The sequence below is a fragment of the Salvelinus fontinalis genome, chromosome 3 (assembly GCF_029448725.1).
Source record: "Salvelinus fontinalis isolate EN_2023a chromosome 3, ASM2944872v1, whole genome shotgun sequence".
Lineage (NCBI taxonomy): Eukaryota > Metazoa > Chordata > Actinopteri > Salmoniformes > Salmonidae > Salvelinus > Salvelinus fontinalis.
Window position 1 is genome coordinate 66,997,035 of NC_074667.1, and position 27,477 is coordinate 67,024,511.

Genomic DNA, 27,477 nt, shown 5'->3' on the forward strand with positions numbered 1-27,477 from the left:
ACATAATACCAGCTAACCTCATAGTGGAACAACATAATGCCAGCTAACCTCATAGTGGAACAACATAATACCAGCTAACCTCAGACCAACATAATACCAGCTAACCTCATAGTGGAACAACATAATGCCAGCTAACCTCATAGTGGAACAACATAATACCAGCTAACCTCATAGTGGAACAACATAATGCCAGCTAACCTCATAGTAGAACAACATAATTCCAGCTAACCTCAGAACAACATAATGCCAGCTAACCTCATAGTAGAACAACATAATGCCAGCTAACCTCATAGTGGAACAACATAATGCCAGCTAACCTCATAGTAGAACAACATAATGCCAGCTAACCTCATAGTGGAACAACATAATACCAGCTAACCTCATAGTGGAACAACATAATACCAGCTAACCTCAGAACAACATAATACCAGCTAACCTCATAGTGGAACAACATAATGCCAGCTAACCTCATAGTAGAACAACATAATGCCAGCTAACCTCATAGTGGAACAACATAATGCCAGCTAACCTCAGAACAACATAATACCAGCTAACCTCATAGTGGAACAACATAATACCAGCTAACCTCATAGTGGAACAACATAATGCCAGCTAACCTCATAGTGGAACAACATAATGCCAGCTAACCTCAGAACAACATAATACCAGCTAACCTCATAGTGGAACAACATAATGCCAGCTAACCTCATAGTAGAACAACATAATGCCAGCTAACCTCATAGTAGAACAACATAATGCCAGCTAACCTCATAGTAGAACAACATAATGCCAGCTAACCTCATAGTGGAACAACATAATGCCAGCTAACCTCAGAACAACATAATACCAGCTAACCTCATAGTAGAACAACATAATGCCAGCTAACCTCAGAACAACATAATACCAGCTAACCTCATAGTGGAACAACATAATGCCAGCTAACCTCATAGTAGAACAACATAATGCCAGCTAACCTCAGAACAACATAATGCCAGCTAACCTCATAGTAGAACAACATAATGCCAGCTAACCTCAGAACAACATAATACCAGCTAACCTCATAGTGGAACAACATAATGCCAGCTAACCTCATAGTGGAACAACATAATACCAGCTAACCTCATAGTAGAACAACATAATACCAGCTAACCTCATATTAGAACAACATAATGCCAGCTAACCTCATAACAACATAATACCAGCTAACCTCATAGTAGAACAACATAATGCCAGCTAACCTCATAGTGGAACAACATAATGCCAGCTAACCTCATAGTGGAACAACATAATACCAGCTAACCTCATAGTAGAACAACATAATGCCAGCTAACCTCATAGTGGAACAACATAATACCAGCTAACCTCATAGTGGAACAACATAATGCCAGCTAACCTCATAGTGGAACAACATAATACCAGCTAACCTCATAGTAGAACAACATAATACCAGCTAACCTCATAGTAGAACAACATAATGCCAGCTAACCTCATAGTGGAACAACATAATGCCAGCTAACCTCATAGTGGAACAACATAATGCCAGCTAACCTCATAGTGGAACAACATAATACCAGCTAACCTCATGGTGGAACAACATAATACCAGCTAACCTCATAGTAGAACAACATAATACCAGCTAACCTCATAGTGGAACAACATAATGCCAGCTAACCTCATAGTGGAACAACATAATGCCAGCTAACCTCATAGTGGAACAACATAGTGCCAGCTAACCTCATAGTAGAACAACATACTGCCAGCTAACCTCATAGTGGAACAACATAATACCAGCTAACCTCATAGTAGAACAACATAATGCCAGCTAACCTCATAGTGGAACAACATAATACCAGCTAACCTCATAGTGGAACAACATAATGCCAGCTAACCTCATAGTGGAACAACATAATACCAGCTAACCTCATAGTAGAACAACATAATACCAGCTAACCTCATAGTGGAACAACATAATGCCAGCTAACCTCATAGTAGAACAACATAATGCCAGCTAACCTCAGAACAACATAATGCCAGCTAACCTCATAGTAGAACAACATAATACCAGCTAACCTCATAGTAGAACAACATAATGCCAGCTAACCTCATAGTAGAACAACATATTGCCAGCTAACCTCAAAGTGGAACAACATAATGCCAGCTAACCTCAGAACAACATAATACCAGCTAACCTCATAGTAGAACAACATATTGCCAGCTAACCTCATAGTAGAACAACATAATGCCAGCTAACCTCAGAACAACATAATGCCAGCTAACCTCATTGTGGAACAACATAATACCAGCTAACCTCATAGTAGAACAACATAATGCCAGCTAACCTCATAGTAGAACAACATAATGCCAGCTAACCTCAGAACAACATAATGCCAGCTAACCTCAGAACAACATAATGCCAGCTAACCTCATAGTGGAACAACATAATGCCAGCTAACCTCAGAACAACATAATGCCAGCTAACCTCAGAACAACATAATGCCAGCTAACCTCAGAACAACATAATGCCAGCTAACCTCAGAACAACATAATGCCAGCTAACCTCAGAACAACATAATGCCAGCTAACCTCAGAACAACATAATGCCAGCTAACCTCAGAACAACATAATGCCAGCTAACCTCATAGTAGAACAACATAATGCCAGCTAACCTCATAGTAGAACAACATAATGCCAGCTAACCTCAGAACAACATAATACCAGCTAACCTCATAGTAGAACAACATAATGCCAGCTAACCTCATAGTGGAACAACATAATGCCAGCTAACCTCATAGTAGAACAACATAATGCCAGCTAACCTCATAGTGGAACAACATAATGCCAGCTAACCTCATAGTGGAACAACTTAATGCCAGTTAACCTCATAGTAGAACAACATAATGCCAGCTAACCTCATAGTAGAACAACATAATACCAGCTAACCTCATAGTGGAACAACATAATGCCAGCTAACCTCAGAACAACATAATGGCAGCTAACCTCAGAACAACATAATGCCAGCTAACCTCATAGTAGAACAACATAATGCCAGCTAACCTCAGAACAACATAATGCCAGCTAACCTCATAGTGATACAACATAATGCCAGCTAACCTCATAGTGGAACAACATAATGCCAGCTAACCTCAGAACAACATAATGCCAGCTAACCTCAGAACAACATAATGCCAGCTAACCTCATAGTAGAACAACATAATGCCAGCTAACCTCATAGTGGAACAACATAATGCCAGCTAACCTCATAGTGGAACAACATAATACCAGCTAACCTCATGGTGGAACAACATAATACCAGCTAACCTCATAGTAGAACAACATAATGCCAGCTAACCTCATAGTAGAACAACATAATACCAGCTAACCTCATAGTGGAACAACATAATGCCAGCTAACCTCATAGTGGAACAACATAATGCCAGCTAACCTCATAGTGGAACAACATAGTGCCAGCTAACCCCATAGTAGAACAACATAATGCCAGCTAACCTCATAGTGGAACAACATAATACCAGCTAACCTCATAGTAGAACAACATAATGCCAGCTAACCTCATAGTGGAACAACATAATGCCAGCTAACCTCATAGTGGAACAACATAATGCCAGCTAACCTCATAGTAGAACAACATAATGCCAGCTAACCTCATAGTGGAACAACATAATGCCAGCTAACCTCATAACAACATAATGCCAGCTAACCTCATAGTAGAACAACATAATACCAGCTAACCTCATAGTGGAACAACATAATGCCAGCTAACCTCAGAACAACATAATGCCAGCTAACCTCAGAACAACATAATGCCAGCTAACCTCATAGTAGAACAACATAATACCAGCTAACCTCATAGTGGAACAACATAATGCCAGCTAACCTCATAGTAGAACAACATAATGCCAGCTAACCTCATAGTGGAACAACATAATACCAGCTAACCTCATAGTAGAACAACATAATGCCAGCTAACCTCAGAACAACATAATGCCAGCTAACCTCATAGTGGAACAACATAATACCAGCTAACCTCATGGTGGAACAACATAATACCAGCTAACCTCATAGTAGAACAACATAATACCAGCTAACCTCATAGTGGAACAACATAATGCCAGCTAACCTCATAGTGGAACAACATAATGCCAGCTAACCTCATAGTGGAACAACATAGTGCCAGCTAACCTCATAGTAGAACAACATACTGCCAGCTAACCTCATAGTGGAACAACATAATACCAGCTAACCTCATAGTAGAACAACATAATGCCAGCTAACCTCATAGTGGAACAACATAATACCAGCTAACCTCATAGTGGAACAACATAATGCCAGCTAACCTCATAGTGGAACAACATAATACCAGCTAACCTCATAGTAGAACAACATAATACCAGCTAACCTCATAGTGGAACAACATAATGCCAGCTAACCTCATAGTAGAACAACATAATGCCAGCTAACCTCAGAACAACATAATGCCAGCTAACCTCATAGTAGAACAACATAATACCAGCTAACCTCATAGTAGAACAACATAATGCCAGCTAACCTCATAGTAGAACAACATATTGCCAGCTAACCTCAAAGTGGAACAACATAATGCCAGCTAACCTCAGAACAACATAATACCAGCTAACCTCATAGTAGAACAACATATTGCCAGCTAACCTCATAGTAGAACAACATAATGCCAGCTAACCTCAGAACAACATAATGCCAGCTAACCTCATTGTGGAACAACATAATACCAGCTAACCTCATAGTAGAACAACATAATGCCAGCTAACCTCATAGTAGAACAACATAATGCCAGCTAACCTCAGAACAACATAATGCCAGCTAACCTCAGAACAACATAATGCCAGCTAACCTCATAGTGGAACAACATAATGCCAGCTAACCTCAGAACAACATAATGCCAGCTAACCTCAGAACAACATAATGCCAGCTAACCTCAGAACAACATAATGCCAGCTAACCTCAGAACAACATAATGCCAGCTAACCTCAGAACAACATAATGCCAGCTAACCTCAGAACAACATAATGCCAGCTAACCTCAGAACAACATAATGCCAGCTAACCTCATAGTAGAACAACATAATGCCAGCTAACCTCATAGTAGAACAACATAATGCCAGCTAACCTCAGAACAACATAATACCAGCTAACCTCATAGTAGAACAACATAATGCCAGCTAACCTCATAGTGGAACAACATAATGCCAGCTAACCTCATAGTAGAACAACATAATGCCAGCTAACCTCATAGTGGAACAACATAATGCCAGCTAACCTCATAGTGGAACAACTTAATGCCAGTTAACCTCATAGTAGAACAACATAATGCCAGCTAACCTCATAGTAGAACAACATAATACCAGCTAACCTCATAGTGGAACAACATAATGCCAGCTAACCTCAGAACAACATAATGCCAGCTAACCTCAGAACAACATAATGCCAGCTAACCTCATAGTAGAACAACATAATGCCAGCTAACCTCAGAACAACATAATGCCAGCTAACCTCATAGTGATACAACATAATGCCAGCTAACCTCATAGTGGAACAACATAATGCCAGCTAACCTCAGAACAACATAATGCCAGCTAACCTCAGAACAACATAATGCCAGCTAACCTCATAGTAGAACAACATAATGCCAGCTAACCTCATAGTGGAACAACATAATGCCAGCTAACCTCATAGTGGAACAACATAATACCAGCTAACCTCATGGTGGAACAACATAATACCAGCTAACCTCATAGTAGAACAACATAATGCCAGCTAACCTCATAGTAGAACAACATAATACCAGCTAACCTCATAGTGGAACAACATAATGCCAGCTAACCTCATAGTGGAACAACATAATGCCAGCTAACCTCATAGTGGAACAACATAGTGCCAGCTAACCTCATAGTAGAACAACATAATGCCAGCTAACCTCATAGTGGAACAACATAATACCAGCTAACCTCATAGTAGAACAACATAATGCCAGCTAACCTCATAGTGGAACAACATAATGCCAGCTAACCTCATAGTGGAACAACATAATGCCAGCTAACCTCATAGTAGAACAACATAATGCCAGCTAACCTCATAGTGGAACAACATAATGCCAGCTAACCTCATAACAACATAATGCCAGCTAACCTCATAGTAGAACAACATAATGCCAGCTAACCTCAGAACAACATAATGCCAGCTAACCTCAGAACAACATAATGCCAGCTAACCTCATAGTAGAACAACATAATACCAGCTAACCTCATAGTGGAACAACATAATGCCAGCTAACCTCATAGTAGAACAACATAATGCCAGCTAACCTCATAGTGGAACAACATAATACCAGCTAACCTCATAGTAGAACAACATAATGCCAGCTAACCTCAGAACAACATAATGCCAGCTAACCTCATAGTGGAACAACATAATGCCAGCTAACCTCAGAACAACATAATGCCAGCTAACCTCATAGTGGAACAACATAATGCCAGCTAACCTCAGAACAACATAATGCCAGCTAACCTCATAGTGGAACAACATAATGCCAGCTAACCTCAGAACAACATAATGCCAGCTAACCTCATAGTGGAACAACATAATGCCAGCTAACCTCAGACCAACATAATACCAGCTAACCTCATAGTGGAACAACATAATACCAGCTAACCTCAGAACAACATAATGCCAGCTAACCTCATAGTAGAACAACATAATGCCAGCTAACCTCATAGTGGAACAACATAATGCCAGCTAACCTCATAGTAGAACAGCATAATGCCAGCTAACCTCATAGTGGAACAACATAATACCAGCTAACCTCAGAACAACATAATGCCAGCTAACCTCATAGTAGAACAACATAATGCCAGCTAACCTCATAGTAGAACAACATAATACCAGCTAACCTCATAGTAGAACAACATAATACCAGCTAACCTCACAACAACATAATACCAGCTAACCTCATAGTGGAACAACATAATACCAGCTAACCTCACAACAACATAATACCAGCTAACCTCATAGTAGAACAACATAATACCAGCTAACCTCATAGTAGAACAACATAATACCAGCTAACCTCACAACAACATAATACCAGCTAACCTCATAGTGGAACAACATAATACCAGCTAACCTCACAACAACATAATACCAGCTAACCTCATAGTAGAACAACATAATGCCAGCTAACCTCATAGTGGAACAACATAATACCAGCTAACCTCATAGTAGAACAACATAATACCAGCTAACCTCATAGTGGAACAACATAATGCCAGCTAACCTCATAGTAGAACAACATAATACCAGCTAACCTCAGAACAACATAATACCAGCTAACCTCATAACAACATAATACCAGCTAACTGTTCTCAGGAATGGATTACACTGGAGATAACTTTTTCTTTTTCTAAATTCCTGATTCTCCCGGGATTATGTTGGAGAGGCTTCCATTATCGAACACCCTCTGTGTTTTTAGAAAAATAACTATTTATCCACATTATAGCAGGGGGTGTGAAGCCATAACACATTATAGCAGGGGGTGTGAAGCCATAACACATTATAGCAGGGGGTGTGAAGCCATAACACATTATAGCAGGGGGTGTAAAGCCATAACACATTATAGCAGGGGGTGTAAAGCCATAACACATTATAGCAGGGGGTGTGAAGCCATAACACATTATAGCAGGGGGTGTGAATCCATAACACATTATAGCAGGGGGTGTGAAGCCATAACACATTATAGCAGGGGGTGTGAAGCCATAACACATTATAGCAGGGGGTGTGAAGCCATAACACATTATAGCAGGGAGTGTGAAGCCATAACACATTATAGCAGGGAGTGTGAAGCCATAACACATTATAGCAGGGGGTGTGAAGCCATAACACATTATAGCAGGGAGTGTGAAGCCATAACACATTATAGCAGGGGGTGTGAAGCCATAACACATTATAGCAGGGGGTGTGAAGCCTTAACACATTAAAGCAGGGAGTGTGAAGCCATAACACATTATAGCAGGTAGTGTGAAGCCATAACACATTATAGCAGGGGGTGTGAAGCCATAACACATTATAGCAGGGGGTGTGAAGCCTTAACACATTATAGCAGGGAGTGTGAAGCCATAACACATTATAGCAGGGGGTGTGAAGCCATAACACATTATAGCAGGGGGTGTGAAGCCATGACACATTATAGCAGGGAGTGTGAAGCCATAACACATTATAGCAGGGGGTGTGAAGCCATAACACATTATAGCAGGGGGTGTGAAGCCATAACACATTATAGCAGGGGGTGTGAAGCCATAACACATTATAGCAGGGGGTGTGAAGCCATAACACATTATAGCAGGGAGTGTGAAGCCATAACACATTATAGCAGGGAGTGTGAAGCCATAACACATTATAGCAGGGGGTGTGAAGCCATAACACATTATAGCAGGGGGTGTGAAGCCATAACACATTATAGCAGGGGGTGTGAAGCCATAACACATTATAGCAGGGGGTGTGAAGCCATAACACACAAGTTGCTTCTGCAGCAGACTGATAGATAATGTCAAAAGCTGCACTGAAGTCTAACAAAACAGCCTCCACAATCATTTTATCATCAATTTCTCTCAGCCAGTCATCAGTCATTTCCCTAAGTGCTGTGCTTGTTGAATGTCCTTCCCTAGAAGCTGAAAGTCTGTTGTCAATTTGTTTACTGTGAAATAGCATTGTATCTGGTCAATCCCCATTTTTCCCCTAGAAGTTTACTACGGGTTGTTAACAGGGTAATTGGTCAGCTATTTGAGCCAGTAAAGGGGGCTTTACTATTCTTGGGTAAATGAATGACTTTAGCTTCCCTCCAGGCCTGAGGGCACACACGTTCTAGTAAGAAGATGTGGCAAATAGGAGTGTCAATATCGTCTGCTATTATCCTCAGTAATTTTCCATCCAGATTGTCAGACCCCAGTGGCTTGTCATTGTTTATAGACAACAATAATTATTTCACCTCTTCCACACTGACTTTACAGAATTCAATGTACATTTCTTGTCTTTCATAATTTGGTCCGATATACTTGTATGTGTAGTGTCAGCGTTTGTTGCTGGCATGTCATCCTTAAGTTTGTTTATCTTGCCAATTGAAAAAGTCATTAAAGTAGTTTGCAATATCAGTGGGCTTTGTGATGAATGAACCATCTTTTCAACCGATCGCTACCCGCACCCTCCCGCCCGACTAGCATGACTACTCTGGACGGTTCTGACTTAGAATATGTGGACAAATACAAATACCTAGGTGTCTGGTTAGACTGTAAACTCTCCTTCCAGACTCATATTAAATATCTCTAATCCAAAATTAAATCTAGAGTCGGCTTCCTATTTCGCAACAAAGCCTCCTTCACTCATGCTGCCAAACATACCCTCGTAAAACTGACTATCCTACCGATCCTTGACTTCGGCGATGCCATTTACAAAATAGGTTCCAACACTCTACTCAGCAAACTGGATGCAGTCTATCACAGTGCCAATGCTATTCATTGACTACAGCTCAGCGTTCAACACTATAGTACCCTCACAGTTCATCACTAAGCTAAGGATCCTGGGACTAAACACCTCCCTCTGCAACTGGTTCCTGGACTTCCGGACGGGCCGCCCCCAGGTGGTGAGGGTAGGTAGCAACACATCTGCTACGCTGATCCTCAACACTGGAGCTCCACAGGGGTGCGTGCTCAGTCCCCTCCTGTACTCCCTGTTCACCCACGACTGCATGGCCAGGCACGACTCCAACACCATCATTAAGTTTGCAGACGACACAACAGTGGTAGGCCTGATCACCGACAACGATGAGACAGCCTATAGGGAGGATCTGGCCGGGTGGTGCCAGAATAACAACCTCTCCCTCAACGTAACCAAGACTAAGGAGATGATTGTGGACTACAGGAAAAGGAGGACTGCGTACGCCCCCATTCTCCAAGTCTTTGCTAGGTAATGCTCCGCCTTATCTCAGGTCACTGGTCACCATAACACCCACCCGTAGCACGCACTCCAGCAGGTATATCTCACTCCCCAAAGCCACACCTCCTTTGGCCGCCTTTCCTTTCAGTTCTCTGCTGCCAATGACTGGAACAAATTGCAAAAATCGCTGAAGTCTGTGACTTTTATCTCCCTCACTAACTTTAAGCATCAGCTATCTGAGCAGCTAACCGATCGCTGTAGCTGTACACAGCCAATCTGTAAATAGCCCATCCAATCTACCTACCTCATCCCCATTTTGTTTTTATTTACTTTTTTGCTCTTTTGCACACCAGTATTTCTACTTGCCCATCATCTGCTCTTCTATCACTTCAGTGTTAATTTGCTAAACTGTAATTACTTCGCTACTATGGCCTATTTATTGCCTTACCTCCTCATGCCATTTGCACACACTGTATATAGATTTTTCTATTGTGTTATTGACGGTACGTTTGTTTATTCCATGTGTAACTCTGTGTTGTTGTTTGTGTCGCACTGCTTTGCTTTATCTTGGCCAGGTCGCAGTTGTAAATGAGAACTTGTTCTCAACTAGCCTACCTGATTAAATAAAGGTGAATATTTTTTTTCTAATTAATTCATTATGGAGCCGAGTTGGCTTTTTCCCCCCCAAAATGTAATTTAAGGTGCCCCAAGGCTTTTTACTATCATTCTTTATATCATTTATCTTTATTTCATAGTGTAGTTTATTTTTATTTAGTTTAGTCAAATTATTTCTTAATTTGCAGTACACTTGCCAATCAGTTGGGCTGCCATACTTAATTGCTGTACCTTTTGCCTCATCCCTCTCAAACATACAATTGTTCAATTCCTCATCAATCCAAGGGACCTCTATACACTATATTAGACCCAGCCTTTTGAACTTTGGTTTTCCTCGATATGGCTATTATATTGTGATCGCTACATCCTATGGATTTGGATACTGCTTTAATGCAACTTTCTGCAGCGTTAGTAAAGATGTGATCAATACATGTTGATGATTTCATTGCTGTGCTGTTTGTAACGACCCTGGTAGGTTGACTGATAACTCCTGTGCTGTTTGTAACGACCCTGGTAGGTTGACTGATAACTCCTGTGCTGTTTGTAACGACCCTGGTAGGTTGACTGATAACTCCTGTACTGTTTGTAACGACCCTGGTAGGTTGACTGATAACTCCTGTACTGTTTGTAACGACCCTGGTAGGTTGACTGATAACTCCTGTGCTGTTTGTAACGACCCTGGTAGGTTGACTGATAACTCCTGTGCTGTTTGTAACGACCCTGGTAGGTTGACTGATAACTCCTGTACTGTTTGTAACGACCCTGGTAGGTTGACTGATAACTCCTGTACTGTTTGTAACGACCCTGGTAGGTTGACTGATAACTCCTGTGCTGTTTGTAACGACCCTGGTAGGTTGACTGATAACTCCTGTACTGTTTGTAACGACCCTGGTAGGTTGACTGATAACTCCTGTGCTGTTTGTAATGACCCTGGTAGGTTGACTGATAACTCCTGTGCTGTTTGTAATGACCCTGGTAGGTTGACTGATAACCTGAACCAGGTTGTAGGCACTGGTTACAGTTTGAGGTTTTTTCCTGAGTGGGCAGCTTGATGAAAGCCAGTCAATATTGAAATCACCCAGAAAATATACTTCTCTGATATCACAGACATTATCAAGCATTTCACAGATGTTATCCAGATACTGACTGTTAGCACTTGGTGGTCTATAGCAGCTTCCCACAAGAATGGGCTTTAGGTGAGGCAGATGAACCTGTAGCCATTTTACTTCAACAGTATTTAACGTGAGATCGTCTCTAAACGTTACATGAATGTGGTTCTGAATATAGACCGCAACACCACCCCTGTTGGCATTTCTGTCTTTTCTGTAGATGTTATAACCATGTATTGCTGCCACTGTATCATCAAAGGTGTTATGTAAGTGAGTTTCAGAGATAGTCAGAATATGAATGTCATCTGTGCTCAGCCCTCTCCTGTGCTCCCTGTTCACCCATGGCTGCGTGGCCACGCATGCCTCCAACTCAATCATCAAGTTTGCAGACGACACAACAGTAGTAGGCTTGATTACCAACAATGACGAGACGGCCTACAGGGAGGAGGTTAGGGATCTGGGAGTGTGGTGTCAGGAAAATAACCTCACACTCAACGTCAACAAAACAAAGGAGATGATCGTGGACTTCAGGAAACAGCAGAAGGGAGCACCCCCCTTATTGACGGGACAGCAGTGGAGAGGTGGAAAGTTTTTTTTTTTTTAAGTTCATCTGTGTACATATCATGGACAAACTGAATTGGTCCACCCACACAGACAGCGTTGTGAAGAAGGCGCAACAGCGCCTCTTTAACCTCCGGAGGCTGAAGAAATTTGTCTTGTCACCGAAATCCCTCACAAAATGTTATAGATGCACAATTGAGAGCATCCTGTCGGGCTGTATCACCGCCTGGTACGGCAACTGCACCGCCCGCAACCACAGTGCTCTCCAGAGGGTGGTGTGGTCTGTCCAACACATCACCAGGGGCAAACTAGGGGCAAACTGTGATATACTGGCAACAAAAGTGAGTACACCCCTAAGTGAAAATGTCCAAATTGGGCCCAATTAGCCATTTTCCCTCCCCGGTGTCATGTGACTCGTTAGTGTTACAAGGTCTCAAGTGTGAATGGGGAGAAGGTGTGTTAAATTTGGTGTCATCGCTCTCACACTCCCTCATACTGACTGGTCACTGGAAGTTCAACATGGCACCTCAAGGCAAAGAACTCTCTGAGGATCTGAAAAAAAGAATTGTTGCTCTACATAAAGATGGCCTGGGCTATAAGAAGATTGCCAAGACTCTGAAACTGAGCTGCAGCACGGTGGCCAAGACCATACAGCGGTTTAACTGGACAGGTTCCACTCAGAACAGGCCTCGCCATGGTCGACCAAAGAAGTTGAGTGCACGTGCTCAACGTCATATCCAGAGGTTGTCTTTGGGAAATAGACGTATGAGTGCTGCCAGCATTGCTGCAGAGGTTGAATGGGTGGGGGGTCAGCCTGTCAGTGCTCAGACCATACGCCGTACACTGCATCAAATTGGTCTGCATGGCTGTCGTCCCAGAAGGAAGCCTCTTCTAAAGATGACGCACAAGAAAGCCCGCAAACAGTTTGCTGAAGACAAGCAGAATAAGGACATGGATTACTGGAACCATGTCCTGCGGTCTGTTGAGACCAAGATAAACTTATTTGGTTCAGATGGTGTCAAGCGTGTCTGGCGGCAACCAGGTGAGGAGTACAAAGACAAGTGTGTCTTGCCTACAGTCAAGCATGGTGGTGGGAGTGTCATGGTCTGGGGCTGCATGAGTGCTGCCGGCACTGGGGAGCTACAGTTCATTGAGGGAACCATGAATGCCAACATGTACTGTGACATACTGAAGCAGAGCATGATCCCCTCCCTTCGGAGACTGGGCCGCAGGGCAGTATTCCAACATGATAACGACCCCAAACACACCTCCAAGACGACCACTGCCTTGCTAAAGAAGCTGAGGATAAAGGGGATGGACTGGCCAAGCATGTCTCCAGACCTAAACCCTATTGAGTATCTGTGGGGCATCCTCAAACGGAAGGTGGAGGAGTGCAACTTCTCTAACATCCACCAGCTCCGTGATGTCGTCATGGAGGAGTGGAAGAGGACTCCAGTGGCAACCTGTGAAGCTCTGGTGAACTCCATGCCCAAGAGTGTTAAGGCAGTGCTGGAAAATGATGGTGGCCACACAAAATATTGACACTTTGGGCCCAATTTGGACATTTTCACCTAGGGGTGTACTCACTTTTGTTGCCAGCGGTTTAGACATTAATGGCTGTGTGTTGAGTTATTTTGAGGGGACAGCAAATTTACACTGTTATACAAGCTGTACACTCACTACTTTACATTGTAGCAAAGTGTAATTTTTTCAGTGTTGTCACATGAAAAGATATACTCAAATATTTACCAAAATGTGAGGGGTGTATTCACTTTTGTGATATACTGTATATACTGTATTCTATACTATCATTTGCACCTTAGTCTATGCCACTCTGACATTGCTCATCCATTTATTTATATATTCTTATTCCATTCCTTACTTAGATTTGTGTGTATTAGGTAGTTGTTGTGGAATTGTGAGATTACTTGTTAGATATTACTGCACTGTCGGAACTAGAAGCACAAGCATTTCGCTACAACCGCAATAACATCTGCTAGCCATGTGTATGTGACCAATAACATTTTATTTGATTTTAATTTATTGACTTCATGGACCTGTGTTCTCAGGCTACATATGTTAATATGGGCTATTTTTAGCACTTTTCTGGGTTGCTTGATTGTTTTTAATGGTTTACTGGGAAGCTTCTCAGAGCTAGACTTCCTCATGTTATTTACATTGGAGCTGATAGTGCAGGTTGAGCTGCATAAGGTGGTCTTCCTACTAGGACACACCACTTCAGTGCTAACAGGGTGAGCTGCATAAAGTGGTCTCCCTACTATTGAACACCGCCTCAGTGTTAACAGGGTGAGCTGCATAAAGTGGTCTCCCTACTATTGAACACCGCCTCAGTGTTAACAGGGTGAGCTGCATAAAGTGGTCTTCCTACTAGGGCACACCGCCTCAGTGCTAACAGGGTGAGCTGCATAAAGTGGTCTTCCTACTAGGACACACCACCTCAGTGTTAACAGTGGACTTCCTACTAGGACACACCACCTCAGTGTTAACAGTGGTCTTCCTACTAGGACACACCACCTCAGTGTTAACAGTGGTCTTCCTACTAGGACACACCACCTCAGTGTTAACAGTGGTCTTCCTACTAGGACACACCGCCTCAGTGTTAACAGTGGACTTCCTACTAGGACACACCGCCTCAGTGATAACAGTGGACTTCCTACTAGGGCACACCGCCTCAGTGATAACAGTGGACTTCCTACTAGGGCACACCGCCTCAGTGTTAACAGTGGTCTTCCTACTAGGGCACACCGCCTCAGTGTTAACAGTGGACTTCCTACTAGGGCACACCGCCTCAGTGATAACAGGGTGAGCTACACACAGTGGACTTCCTCCTAGGACACACTGCCTCAGTGATAACAGTGGTCTTCCTACTAGGGCACACCGCCTCAGTGTTAACAGTGGTCTTCCTACTAGGGCACACCGCCTCAGTGATAACAGGGTGAGCTACACACAGTGGACTTCCTCCTAGGACACACCGCCTCAGTGTTAACAGTGGTCTTCCTACTAGGGCACACCGCCTCAGTGTTAACAGTGGTCTTCCTACTAGGGCACACCGCCTCAGTGATAACAGGGTGAGCTACACACAGTGGACTTCCTCCTAGGACACACCGCCTCAGTGTTAACAGTGGACTTCCTACTAGGGCACACCGCCTCAGTGATAACAGGGTGAGCTACACACAGTGGACTTCCTCCTAGGACACACTGCCTCAGTGTTAACAGTGGTCTTCCTACTAGGGCACACCGCCTCAGTGTTAACAGTGGTCTTCCTACTAGGGCACACCGCCTCAGTGATAACAGGGTGAGCTACACACAGTGGACTTCCTACTAGGGCACACCGCCTCAGTGTTAACAGGGTGAGCTGCATAAGGTGGTCTTCCTACTAGTGCACACCCCCTCAGTGCTAACAGTAACTCTGGTTTATAGACTCATGATTACTGTTCCAATAGCTGTAGGATAAACAGAGGTATTCCGTGCAATTAGGGGCACATAAATTATGTTACTTACATTGTGTTTGTCAATGCCCCTTAAGATCAGGTACATTTGATGCAGCCTTATGACGACTCATTGTCACAATGGAAGGGATTAACTGAGCTAGTCTTGGATCATTGAAAAGTAATTGTCTTCCTTCTGCGGTTAGCCATGTAAATACTTTGACCAGGATGCTGGTCTCTAACTCAGTGTCCTGTTGTCTTCCTTCCGCAGTAAGAAGGCGTGTAAATACTTTGACCAGGGTGCTGGTCCCTAACTCTAACCCAGTGTCCTGGTCTCTCCTGTCCTGTTGTCCTCCTTCTGCAGTAAGAAGGCGTGTAAATACTTTGACCAGGGTGCTGGTCCCTAATTCTAACCCAGTGTCCTGGTCTCTCCTGTCCTGTTGTCCTCCTTCTGCAGTAAGAAGGCGTGTAAATACTTTGACCAGGGTCGGGGAACCTGTCCGTTTGGAGGGAAGTGTTTCTACATGCATGCTTACCCCGACGGAACGCGAGCCGAGCCGGACAAACCCCGCAAGCAGCTGGGCTCTGAGGGGAACGTGAGGGTAAGACATTTCACTACTCCTACCATTACTCAATGACTCTGCTCTGATACTACTATCATTACTACTACCATTACTCAATGACTCTGCTCTGATACTACTATCATTACTCAATGACTCTGCGCTGATACTACTATCATTACTACTACCATTACTCAATGACTCTGCTCTGATACTACTACCATTACTCAATGACTCTGCTCTGATACTACTATCATTACTCAATGACTCTGCTCTGATACTACTACCATTACTCAATGACTCTGCTCTGATACTACTACCATTACTCAATGACTCTGCTCTGATACTACTATCATTACTCAATGCCTCTGCTCTGATACTACTATCATTACTCAATGACTCTGCTCTGATACTACTACCATTACTCAATGACTCTGCTCTGATACTACTACCATTACTCAATGACTCTGCTCTGATACTACTATCATTACTCAATGCCTCTGCTCTGATACTACTATCATTACTCAATGACTCTGCTCTGATACTACTATCATTACTCAATGACTCTGCTCTGATACTACTATCATTACTCAATGACTCTGCTCTGATACTACTATCATTACTCAATGACTCTACTCTGATACTACTACCATTACTCAATGACTCTGCTCTGATACTACTACCATTACTCAATGACTCTGCTCTGATACTACTACCATTACTCAATGACTCTGCTCTGATACTACTATCATTACTCAATGACTCTGCTCTGATACTACTATCATTACTCAATGACTCTGCTCTGATACTACTACCATTACTCAATGACTCTGCTCTGATACTACTACCATTACTCAATGACTCTGCTCTGATACTACTATCATTACTCAATGACTCTGCTCTGATACTACTATCATTACTCAATGACTCTACTCTGATACTACTACCATTACTCAATGACTCTGCTCTGATACTACTACCATTACTCAATGACTCTGCTCTGATACTACTACCATTACTCAATGACTCTGCTCTGATACTACTATCATTACTACTATCATTACTCCTATCATTACTCAATGACTCTGCTCTGATACTACTATCATTACTCAATGACTCTGCTCTGATACTACTATCATTACTACTATCATTACTCCTATCATTACTCAATGACTCTGCTCTGATACTACTATCATTACTCAATGACTCTGCTCTGATACTACTATCATTACTCAATGACTCTGCTCTGATACTACTACCATTACTACTATCATTACTCAATGACTCTGCTCTGATACTACTATCATTACTCAATGACTCTGCTCTGATACTACTATCATTACTCAATGACTCTGCTCTGATACTACTATCATTACTACTATCATTACTCAATGACTCTACTCTGATACTACTACCATTACTCAATGACTCTGCTCTGATACTACTATCATTACTCAATGACTCTACTCTGACAACACTATCACCACTCGGTTCGATACTGAGACCAAAACAGTTGCTTTGTGACCGTTTTTCTTTGGCAGTGCGACAGTTTTAATTGGTCGCAAAAAATGTACCTGGTCATGTTCGTTTTTAGTTCACAATTAGCATTTTTTATTATCATGATTTATTCAAACAGTAATGTTTAATTGACCAATAAGCATTCTGAAGAAGCAACAACGGCATGGGAGTGCCCCTTTCTGTTTGTGTGCAGTGTGCGTAGGGCCTATATGTCTACCACTGTGTAGCTGCTAGCAATGCCACTGTGTAGCTGCTAGCAATGCTAATGACAGCCCAACAGTCTTTGAGTAGAAGGAAAGGCCATTTAAAAGGTAACTACAAAGTAGCAGATGCCTACCTGACAGAATCAGGATTATTTGCATCAATCGAGTGGCCATTGGTTTTGAAAACTCAATCACAAGTGCACTACAGACATACTGTCCATAAGCTCATCTTTCCCTAAAGGTCATTTGAATTAAATTGCTAAAATTATGTAGCGTAATTATCAGACTCCTGTCTACACAGACATAAATGTAATAATTCAGAATAGGCTACTATACCATGATTTGGTCACAGAGAATCATTAGCTTCTTTAAAAGGAATAAGCTATGGATTGTTTTAAATTGCATTGCCTACAGTCAGAAGGGCCCACAATTTGTTAAGTCGCGTCGGTCAGTAAAGAGGCCCCGCCAGGCATTTCGCAATATTTCATCATAGTTTGGAAAGCAAATAGCTATTACTGTAAAGAATGAGAAACACTGTCTTTTGCAGTTATTCAAATTCTAGACTTAATTGACTGAACAGTATAGCCTGTCTTATTGGCTATACAGCAGAGAGTATTATCCTTAGCCCCAGTGAGTGCACATATTCACTCTTTATCATTGTTGGGTCAGTACCACTTAAATGTGTTTTTGGACATAAAGTGTATTAGAATTGCATGATTCGGAAAGTATTCAGACCCATTTACATAATATTCAGTCCCTTTACTCAGTACTTTGTTGAAACACCTTTGGCAGCGATTACAGCCTTGAGTCTTCTTGGGTGTGACGCTACAAGCTTGGTACACCTGTATTTGGGGAGTTTCTCTCATTCTTCTCTGCAGATCATCTCAAGCTCTGTCAGGTTGGATGGGGAGTGTCGCTACCCAGCTAATTTCAGGTCTCTCCAGAGATGTTCACGTCTGGTCTCTGGCTGGATCACTCAAGGACATTCAGAGACTTGTCCCGAAGCCACAATCTTGGATTCATCAGACCAGAGAATCTTGTTTCTCATGGTCTGAGAGTCCTTTAGGTGCCTTTTGGTCAAACTCCAAGAGGTCTGTCATGTGCCTTATACTGAGGAGTGGCTTCCGTATGGCCACTCGACCATAAAGACCTGATTGGTGGAGTGCCGCAGAGATGGTTGTCCTTCTGGAAGGTTCTTCCATCTCCACAGAGGAACTCTGGAGCTCTGTCATTGTGTCCATCGGGCTCTTGGTCTTCTCCCTGAGCAAGGCCCTTCTCCCCCGATCGCTCAGTTTGGCCGGTCGGCCAGCTATAGGACTTGTCTTGGAGGTTCCAAATTTATTCCATTTAAGAATGATTGAAGTCACTGTGTTCTTGGGGACCTTCAATGCTGCAAAAAAAAATTGTACCTTTCCCCAGATCTGTGCCTCGACACAATCCTTTCTCGTAGCTCTACGGACAATTCCGTTGACCTCATGGCTTGGTTTTTGCTCTGACATGCACTGTGTCATGACTCTCCTGTGAGGATCCAAAGGATCAGGTTACAGTGTATCAGCTCTACAGAACTCTCTCTCCCACAGAGGGGGGAGATGGATTGGGATGGGGGTTTTATGACACCTCACGCCCATTGTAAATTATAAGGCAGTAGATGATTCCTTTGTGCTCTAGCATGGGAGACTGGAATGTCTTTGTGCCTTTTATGTAGAGTGTACAGCCCAAAACTACCACATCAAACAATGAACACGGGGACACTATATTTCATCCTTTTGAATGCTGGTAATGATAAGAGATGGAATGTGAAATTAATTTTGTGATGCCATTAAAAGTTAAATGAAGATGTTATGACAAACATTAACTTGAAGAGTTTTCATAATGTTTACATACTTTACGTTGTGTAGAAAATATCCAGTTTAAAGAGTTTTTTTGTGACGATGAGACTGTGATTTTAGTTGTCTATCAGATCATAGTAAATTGTGATACCTTGCCTCGTAACTAGCTATGCCCTAGGGAACCCAGAGAGCCTGCCAGCAAGACGGAAACACCTCTTTCTACCCATTTACATTTATTTACATTTACATTTAAGTCATTTAGCAGACGCTCTTATCCAGAGCGACTTACAAATTGGTGCATTCACCTTAAGATATCCAGTGGAACAGCCACTTTACAATAGTGCATCTAAATCTTTTAGGGGGGGGGGGTCAGAAGGATTGCTTCATCCCATCCTAGGTATTCCTTAAAGAGGTGGGGTTTCAGGTGTCTCCGGAAGGTGGTGATTGACTCCGCTGTCCTGGCGTCGTGAGGGAGTTTGTTCCACCATTGGGGTGCCAGAGCAGCGAACAGTTTTGACTGGGCTGAGCGGGAACTGTACTTCCTCAGTGGTAGGGAGGCGAGGGTATAAAGCATTTTAGTTAAGAATTAGCATACCAGACTAGGATGACCACGCGCTGCAGCCGAGGTCTGTAATTAGTCACGACCCTAAAATGCAACACGAGGTTGAAGACAAATAATACCTCTTAACAATCAATGCTACTGTTAAGTACTGTATCTACAAAGGTGAATTTAAGCAGGGCCATCTGGCTATTCTCTTCAAGTCATTGTTTGTCTACTCTGCTTTCATCCCCACGCTGGGATCAGCTACGTGGCTGATTAGCCGTCCTCAGAAGACCACTCTTCCAGAACAAGGAAACAGACAACTAAGGGAAAGGACATTGTGACATCTTGTGGACAATCAGTCACTTACACCTGAGAACGAAGGAGACGGCCATCCAAAGAACAAGGCCTACGTCGAATCTCTCTCACTAAGCGGAACTTGGCCCACGAAGGCCTGGACCCAACAGAGATAACCAACGGAAACTTTCAACACGTAAATACATGCATTACACTTCTTACCCATAAGAGCGGCAGTTCGGGGCAAGGTATTAGGGATAAACTAAGCGTTGTTTACAAATGTATCCAAGTGTTATTTCTTTCTCACTCTCTTTCTCTTTAAATCTCCATCTTGTGTAACACGTGTCGTATTGTGTTGGTCCGCTAGGGACTTGTTGTCATCGTATTAAGTTTCTAATCAATAAACTATACTGTGTATGTGTATCTTTATGTTATCATTTAGCTTGTTAGTAAATAAATAATCAAATCAATTTGTGTGGTACGAAATGATCAATGAGACCCGGGTTTGTGCAGATTTACGGAGTCAGTGACATTCAGAATGAGACTGATATGAGGAAATTATTGATTGATGACTGGTATGATATTAATATGTTCTTGAGTTAATTCGGGAAACGGTAACTCATTAAACAAACTTTTCCAGTGGTGCCCCAGATTCCTAATGATTGAATTGTTACATGATTCATTTAATCGGGTAATAATTAAACATTAGGTAATTATTTGATGAATATCATGTCATCACATTAATGATAGTCTTTTAACTGTGGAACCTTATATAGACAGGTGTGTGCCTTTCCAAATCAAAACCAATCAATTGAATTTACCACAGGTGGACTCCAAGTTGTATAAACATCTCAAGGATGATCAATGGAAACAAGATGCACCTGAGCTAAATTTCATGTCTCATAGCAAAGGGTCTGAATACTTATCTAAATAAGGTATTTTTTTTTATTTTTAATACATTTGAATTCATTTCTAAGCCTGTTTTCGCTTTTTCATTATGGGTTATTGTGTGTATATTGATGAGGGGGGAAAACATATTTTAGAATAAGACGTAACAACATGTGGTAAAGTGGTCTGAATAGTTTCTGAATGCACACATGTACCTGATATAGCCTAGGACTACTCTACGCCACTACCTACTCAGCCAACAGTCACTTATATTATTAGGCTCAATTAGGACTATCCAATCTAATTATCACATTAGTAATTTTAGGCTTTCTTAGTCTGCAAATGTGATCATAGATGCATGGAATGCTTTATTTTAAAGGTGCAATTTTATGGGTTAGTGTTAATGACTGCTCTGATAAGACTATGACCACTATTTTTCATTTTTATTTATTTAACTAGGCAAGTCAGTTAAGAACAAATTCTTATTTACAATGACTGCCTACTGGGGAACAGTGGGTTAACTGCCTTGTTCAGGGGCAGAACGACAGATTTTTACCTTGTCAGTTCGGGGCTTCGATCCAATAACATTTTGGTTACTGACCCAACGCTCTAACCACTAGGTCATTACTCCGAGATGGTGCCAATGTTAACACAATGTATACATCACGACCATAATGCTAATACTGAACCTCTATACAACACTACCAGGATGCTAATCCCAAAATGGCGCTCAATCCCAAAATGGCACCGACAGAGGGCTGCCTTGCTTCTAGTCCTTAGGAAACTTTGCATTATTTTGTTTATTTATGTATTATTTCTTACATTGCTAGCCCATAAATCTTAAGTGTTAATACATACAGCCGCGAAGAACTATTGGATATCAGAGTAACGTCAACTTACCAGGAATATGACTTTCCCGAAGCGGATCCTTTGTCCGAACCACCCAGGGCATTTGCACTGATTCCAGAGGCTGACCCAAAACAACGCCACCAGAGAAGAGGTAGAGGGAGCAGTCTTCAGGTCAGACTTCGGAGGCGCGCACACCACCCACCGCTTCCGAGTATATTACTCGCTAATGTCCAGTCTCTAAATAACAAGGTAGACGAAATTAGGGCAAGGCTTGCATTCCAGAGAGACATCGTAACTTCCTCTGATTCACGGAAACATGGCTCTCTCGGGATATACTATCGGAGTCGGTACAGCCACCTGGATTTTTTGTAAGTCATGCCGACAGGAATAAACATCTCTCCAGGAAGAAGGGCAGGTTGTATGTTTCATGATTAACGACTCATGGTGTAATTGCAACAACATACAGGAACTCAAGTCCTTCTGCTCACCCAACCTAGAATTCCTCACAATCAAATACCAACCGTATTATCTCCCAAGAGAATTCTCCTCGGTTATTGTCGCAGTCGTGTATATCCACCCTCAAGCCGATACCACGACGGCCTTCAAGGAACTTCACTGGACTTTATGCAAACTAGAAACCATATACCCTGAGGCTGCATTTATTGTAGCTGGGAATTTTAACAAAGCAAATTTGAGAACAAGACTACCTAAATTCTATCAGCGTACTGACTGTAGCACTCACGCCGGTAAAACACCGGATCACTGCTGCTCTAACTTCTGCGATGCATACAAGGCCCTCCTCCGCCATCCTTTCGGGCAAAACTGACCACAACTGCATTTTGCTCCTCCCTTTCTATAGCCAGAAACTCAAGCAGGATGTACCCGTGCTGAGGACTATTCAACGCTGGTCTGACCAATCGGAATCCACGCTTCAAGATTGTTTTGATTACGCGGACTGGGACATGTTCCGGGTAGCCTCGGAGAATAATATCGACGTATACACTGATTCGGTGAGGGAGTTTATAAGGAAGTGTATAAGAGATGTTGTACCCACTGTGACTATTAAAACCTACCCTAACCAGAAACTATGGATAAATGGCGGCATTCGTGCAAAACTAAAGGGGAAACCACAGCATTTAACCATGGAATGATGACTGGGAATATGGTGTAGTTATTCCCTCCAAGGCAATCAAACAGGCAAAACGTCAGTATAGAGACAAGTGGAGTCGCAATTCAACGGCTCAGACACGAGATGTATGTGGCAAGGTCTACAGACAGACTACAAAAAGGAAAACCAGCCACATCACGGACACCGACGTCTTGCTTCCAGACAAACTAAACAGCTTTGCCAGCTTTGTGGATAATACACAGATGCGGCCCACTACCAAGGACTGTGGGCCCTCCTTCTCCATGGCCAACGTGAGTAAGACATTTAACTGTGTTAACTCTCGCAAGGCTGCTGGCCCAGACGGCATCCCTAGCCGCTTCCTCAGAGCATGCGCAGACCATCTGGCTGGTGTGTTTACGGACATATTCAATCTCTCCCTATTCCAGTCTGCTGTCCACACATACTTCAAGATGGCCACCGTTGTTCCTGTACCCTAGAAGGCAAAAATAACTGAACTTAATGACTACTGCCAATTAGCTCTCAATTCTGTCATCATGAAGTGCTTTGAGAGTTAAGGATCATATCACCTCCACCTTACCGGTCACTCTCTAGACCCACTTCAATTTGCTTACCACCCCAATAGGTCCACAGACAATGCAATCGCCATTACACTGCACACTGCCCTATCCCATCTGGACAAGAAGAATACCTATGTAAGAATGCTGTTCATTGACTACAGCTCAGCATTCAACACCATGGTACCCTCCAAGCTCATCATTAAGCTTGAGGCCCTGGGTCTCAACCCCGCCCTGTGCAATTCGGTCTTGAACTTCCAGGTGGTGAAGGTAGGAAACAACATCTCCACTTCGCTAATCCTCAACACTGGGGCCCCACAAGGGTGCGTGCTCAGCCCCCTCCTGACCCATGACTGCGTGGCCATGCACGCCTCCAACTCAATCATCAAGTTTGCAGATGACACTACAGTGGTAGGCTTGATTACCAACAATGACGAGACCGCCTACAGGGAGGAGGTGAGGGCTCTCGAGGTGTGGTGTCAGGAAAACAACCTCTCACTCAACGTCAACAAAACAAAGGAGATGATCGTGGACTTCAGGAAACAGCAGAGGGAGCACCCCCCTATCCACATCGACGGGACAGCAGTGGAGAAGGTGAAACGTTTTTTTTTTTAAGTTCCTCTGCGTACATATCTCGGACAAATTGAAATGGTCCAACCACACAGACAGTGTGGTGAAGGCTCAACAGCGCCTCTCCAACCTCAGGAGGCTGAAGAAATTTGGCTTGTCATCTAAAACCTTCACAAACTTTTACAGGTGCACAATCGAGAGCATCCTGTCGGGCTGTATCACAGCCTGGTACGGCAACTGCACTGCCCTCAACCGCAGGGCTCTCCAGAGGGTGGTTCGGTCTGCACAACGCATCACTGGGGGCAAACTACCTTCCCTCCAGGACACCTACAGCACCCGATGTCACAGGAAGGCCAAAAAGATCAAGGACAACAACCACCCGAGCCACTGCCTGTTCACTCCACTACCATCCAGAAGGCGAGGTCAATACAGGTGCATCAAAGCTGGGACAGAGAGACTGAAAAACAGCTTCTATCTCAAGGCCATCAGACTGTTAAATAGCCATCACTAACAGAGGCTGCTGCCAACATACAGACTTGAAATCATTGGGCACTTTAATAAATTGATCACTAGTCACTTTAATGCCACTTTAATAATGTTTACATATCTTGCATTGCTCATCTCCATATGTATATACTGTATTTTATACCATCTATTGCGTCTTGCCTATGCCGCTCTGTCATTGCTCATTCATATAATTATATGTATATATTCTTATTCCATTCATTTAGATTTGTGTGTATTAGGTATTTGCTGTGGAATTGTTGGATTACAGGTCAGATATTGCTGCACTGTCGGAACTAGAAGCACAAGCATTTTGCTACACTCACAATAACATCTGTAACATGTGTATGTGACCAATAACATATGCTAACTATGTGTATGTGACCAATAACATCTGCTAACCATGTGTATGTGACCAATAACATCTGCTAACCAAGTGTTTTTAAATGTAACCTTTATTTAACTAGGTAAGTCAGTTAAGAACAAATTATTATTTACAATGATGGCCTACTAAAAGGCAAAATGTCTCCTGCGGGGACAGGCAAAAAAAGAAACGTCAACTGCGTTTATTGTCAGCAAACTTAACATGTGTAAATATTTGTATGAACATAAGATTCAACAACTGAGACATAAACTGAACAAGTTCCACAGACATGTGACTAACAGAAATGGAATCATGTGTCCCTGAACAAAGGGGATCAAAATCAAAAGTAACAGTCAGTATCTGGTGTGGCCACCAGCTGCATTAAGTACTGCAGTGCATCTCCTCCTCATGGACTGCACCAGATTTGCCAGTTCTTGCTGTGAGATGTTACCCCACTCTTCCACCAAGGTATCTGCAAGTTCCCGGACATTTCTGGGGGGGAATGGCCCTAGCCCTCACCCTCCGATCCAACAGGTCCCAGACGTGCTCAATGGGATTGAGATCCCGGGCTCTTCGCTGGCCATGGCAGAACACTGACATTCCTGTCTTGCAGGAAATCACACACAGAACGAGCAGTATGGCTGGTGGCATTGTCATGCTGGAGGGTCATGTCAGGATGAGCCTGCAGGAAGGGTACCACATGAGGGAGGAGGATGTCTTCCCTGTAATGCACAGCGTTGAGATTGCCTGCAATGACAACAAGCTCAGTGCTATGATGCTGTGACACACCGCCCCAGACCATGATGGACCCTCCACCTCCAAATCGATCCCGCTCCAGAGTACAGGCCTCGGTGTAACACTCATTCCTTCGACGATAAACGAGAATCCGACCATCACCCCTGGTGAGACAAAACCGTGACTCGTCAGTGAAGAGCACTTTTTGCCAGTCCTGTCTGGTCCAGCGACGGTGGGTTTGTGCCCATAGGCGACGTTGTTGCCGGTGATGTCTGGTGAGGACCTGCCTTACAACAGGCCTACAAGCCCTCAGTCCAGCCTCTCTCAGCCTATTGCGGACAGTCTGAGCACTGATGGAGGGATTGTGCGTTCCTGGTGTAACTCGGGCAGTTGTTGTTGCCATCCTGTACCTGTCCCGCAGGTGTGATGTTTGGATGTACTGATCCTGTGCAGGTGTTGTTACACGTGGTCTGCCACTGTGAGGATGATCAGCTGTCCTTCCTGTCTCCCTGTAGCGCTGTCTTAGGCGTCTCACAGTACGGACATTGCAATTTATTGCGCTGTCCACATCTGCAGTCCTCATGCCTCCTTGCAGCATGCCTAAGGCACGTTCACACAGATGAGCAGGGACCCTGGGCATCTTTCTTTTGGTGTTTTTCAGAGTCAGTAGAAAGGCCTCTTTAGTGTCCTAAGTTTTCATAACTGTGACCTTAATTGCCTACCGTCTGTAAGCTGTTAGTGTCTTAACGACCGTTCCACAGGTGCATGTTCATTAATTGTTTATGGTTCATTGAACAAGCATGGGAAACAGTGTTTAAACCCTTTACAATGAAGATCTGTGAAGTTATTTGGATTTTTACGAATTATCTTTGAAAGACAGGGTCCTGAAAAAGGGACGTTTCTTTTTTTGCTGAGTTTAGGACAAAACACACATCACGACCAGAGACAACACAACACTACATAAAGAGAGACCTAAGACGATAACAAAGCAAGGCAGCAACACTTGACAACACAACATGGTAGCAACACAACATGGTAGCAGCACAAAACATGGTACGTACATTATTGGGCACAGACAACAGCACAAAGGGCAAGAAGGTAGAGACAACAATACATCACACAAAGCAGCCACAACTGTCAGTAAGAGTGTCCATGATTGAGTCTTTGAATGAAGAGATTGAGATAAAACTGTTCAGTTTGAGTGTTTGTTGCAGCTCGTTCCAGTCGC

At 43.0% G+C, this 27,477-nt stretch overlaps 1 protein-coding gene across 2 annotated transcripts in view; it reads left to right on the forward strand.

Annotated features, from left to right (window-relative positions):
- LOC129851359 (E3 ubiquitin-protein ligase makorin-2-like) overlaps positions 1–27,477 on the forward strand; it is a 61,496-nt gene that overhangs the window by 30,754 nt on the left and 3,265 nt on the right. For both annotated transcript variants that reach the window (XM_055917847.1, XM_055917848.1), the window contains one exon: positions 16,166–16,310. In XM_055917847.1, the coding sequence (XP_055773822.1) occupies positions 16,166–16,310 (145 nt within the window). The remainder of the gene's footprint in view (positions 1–16,165; positions 16,311–27,477) is intronic.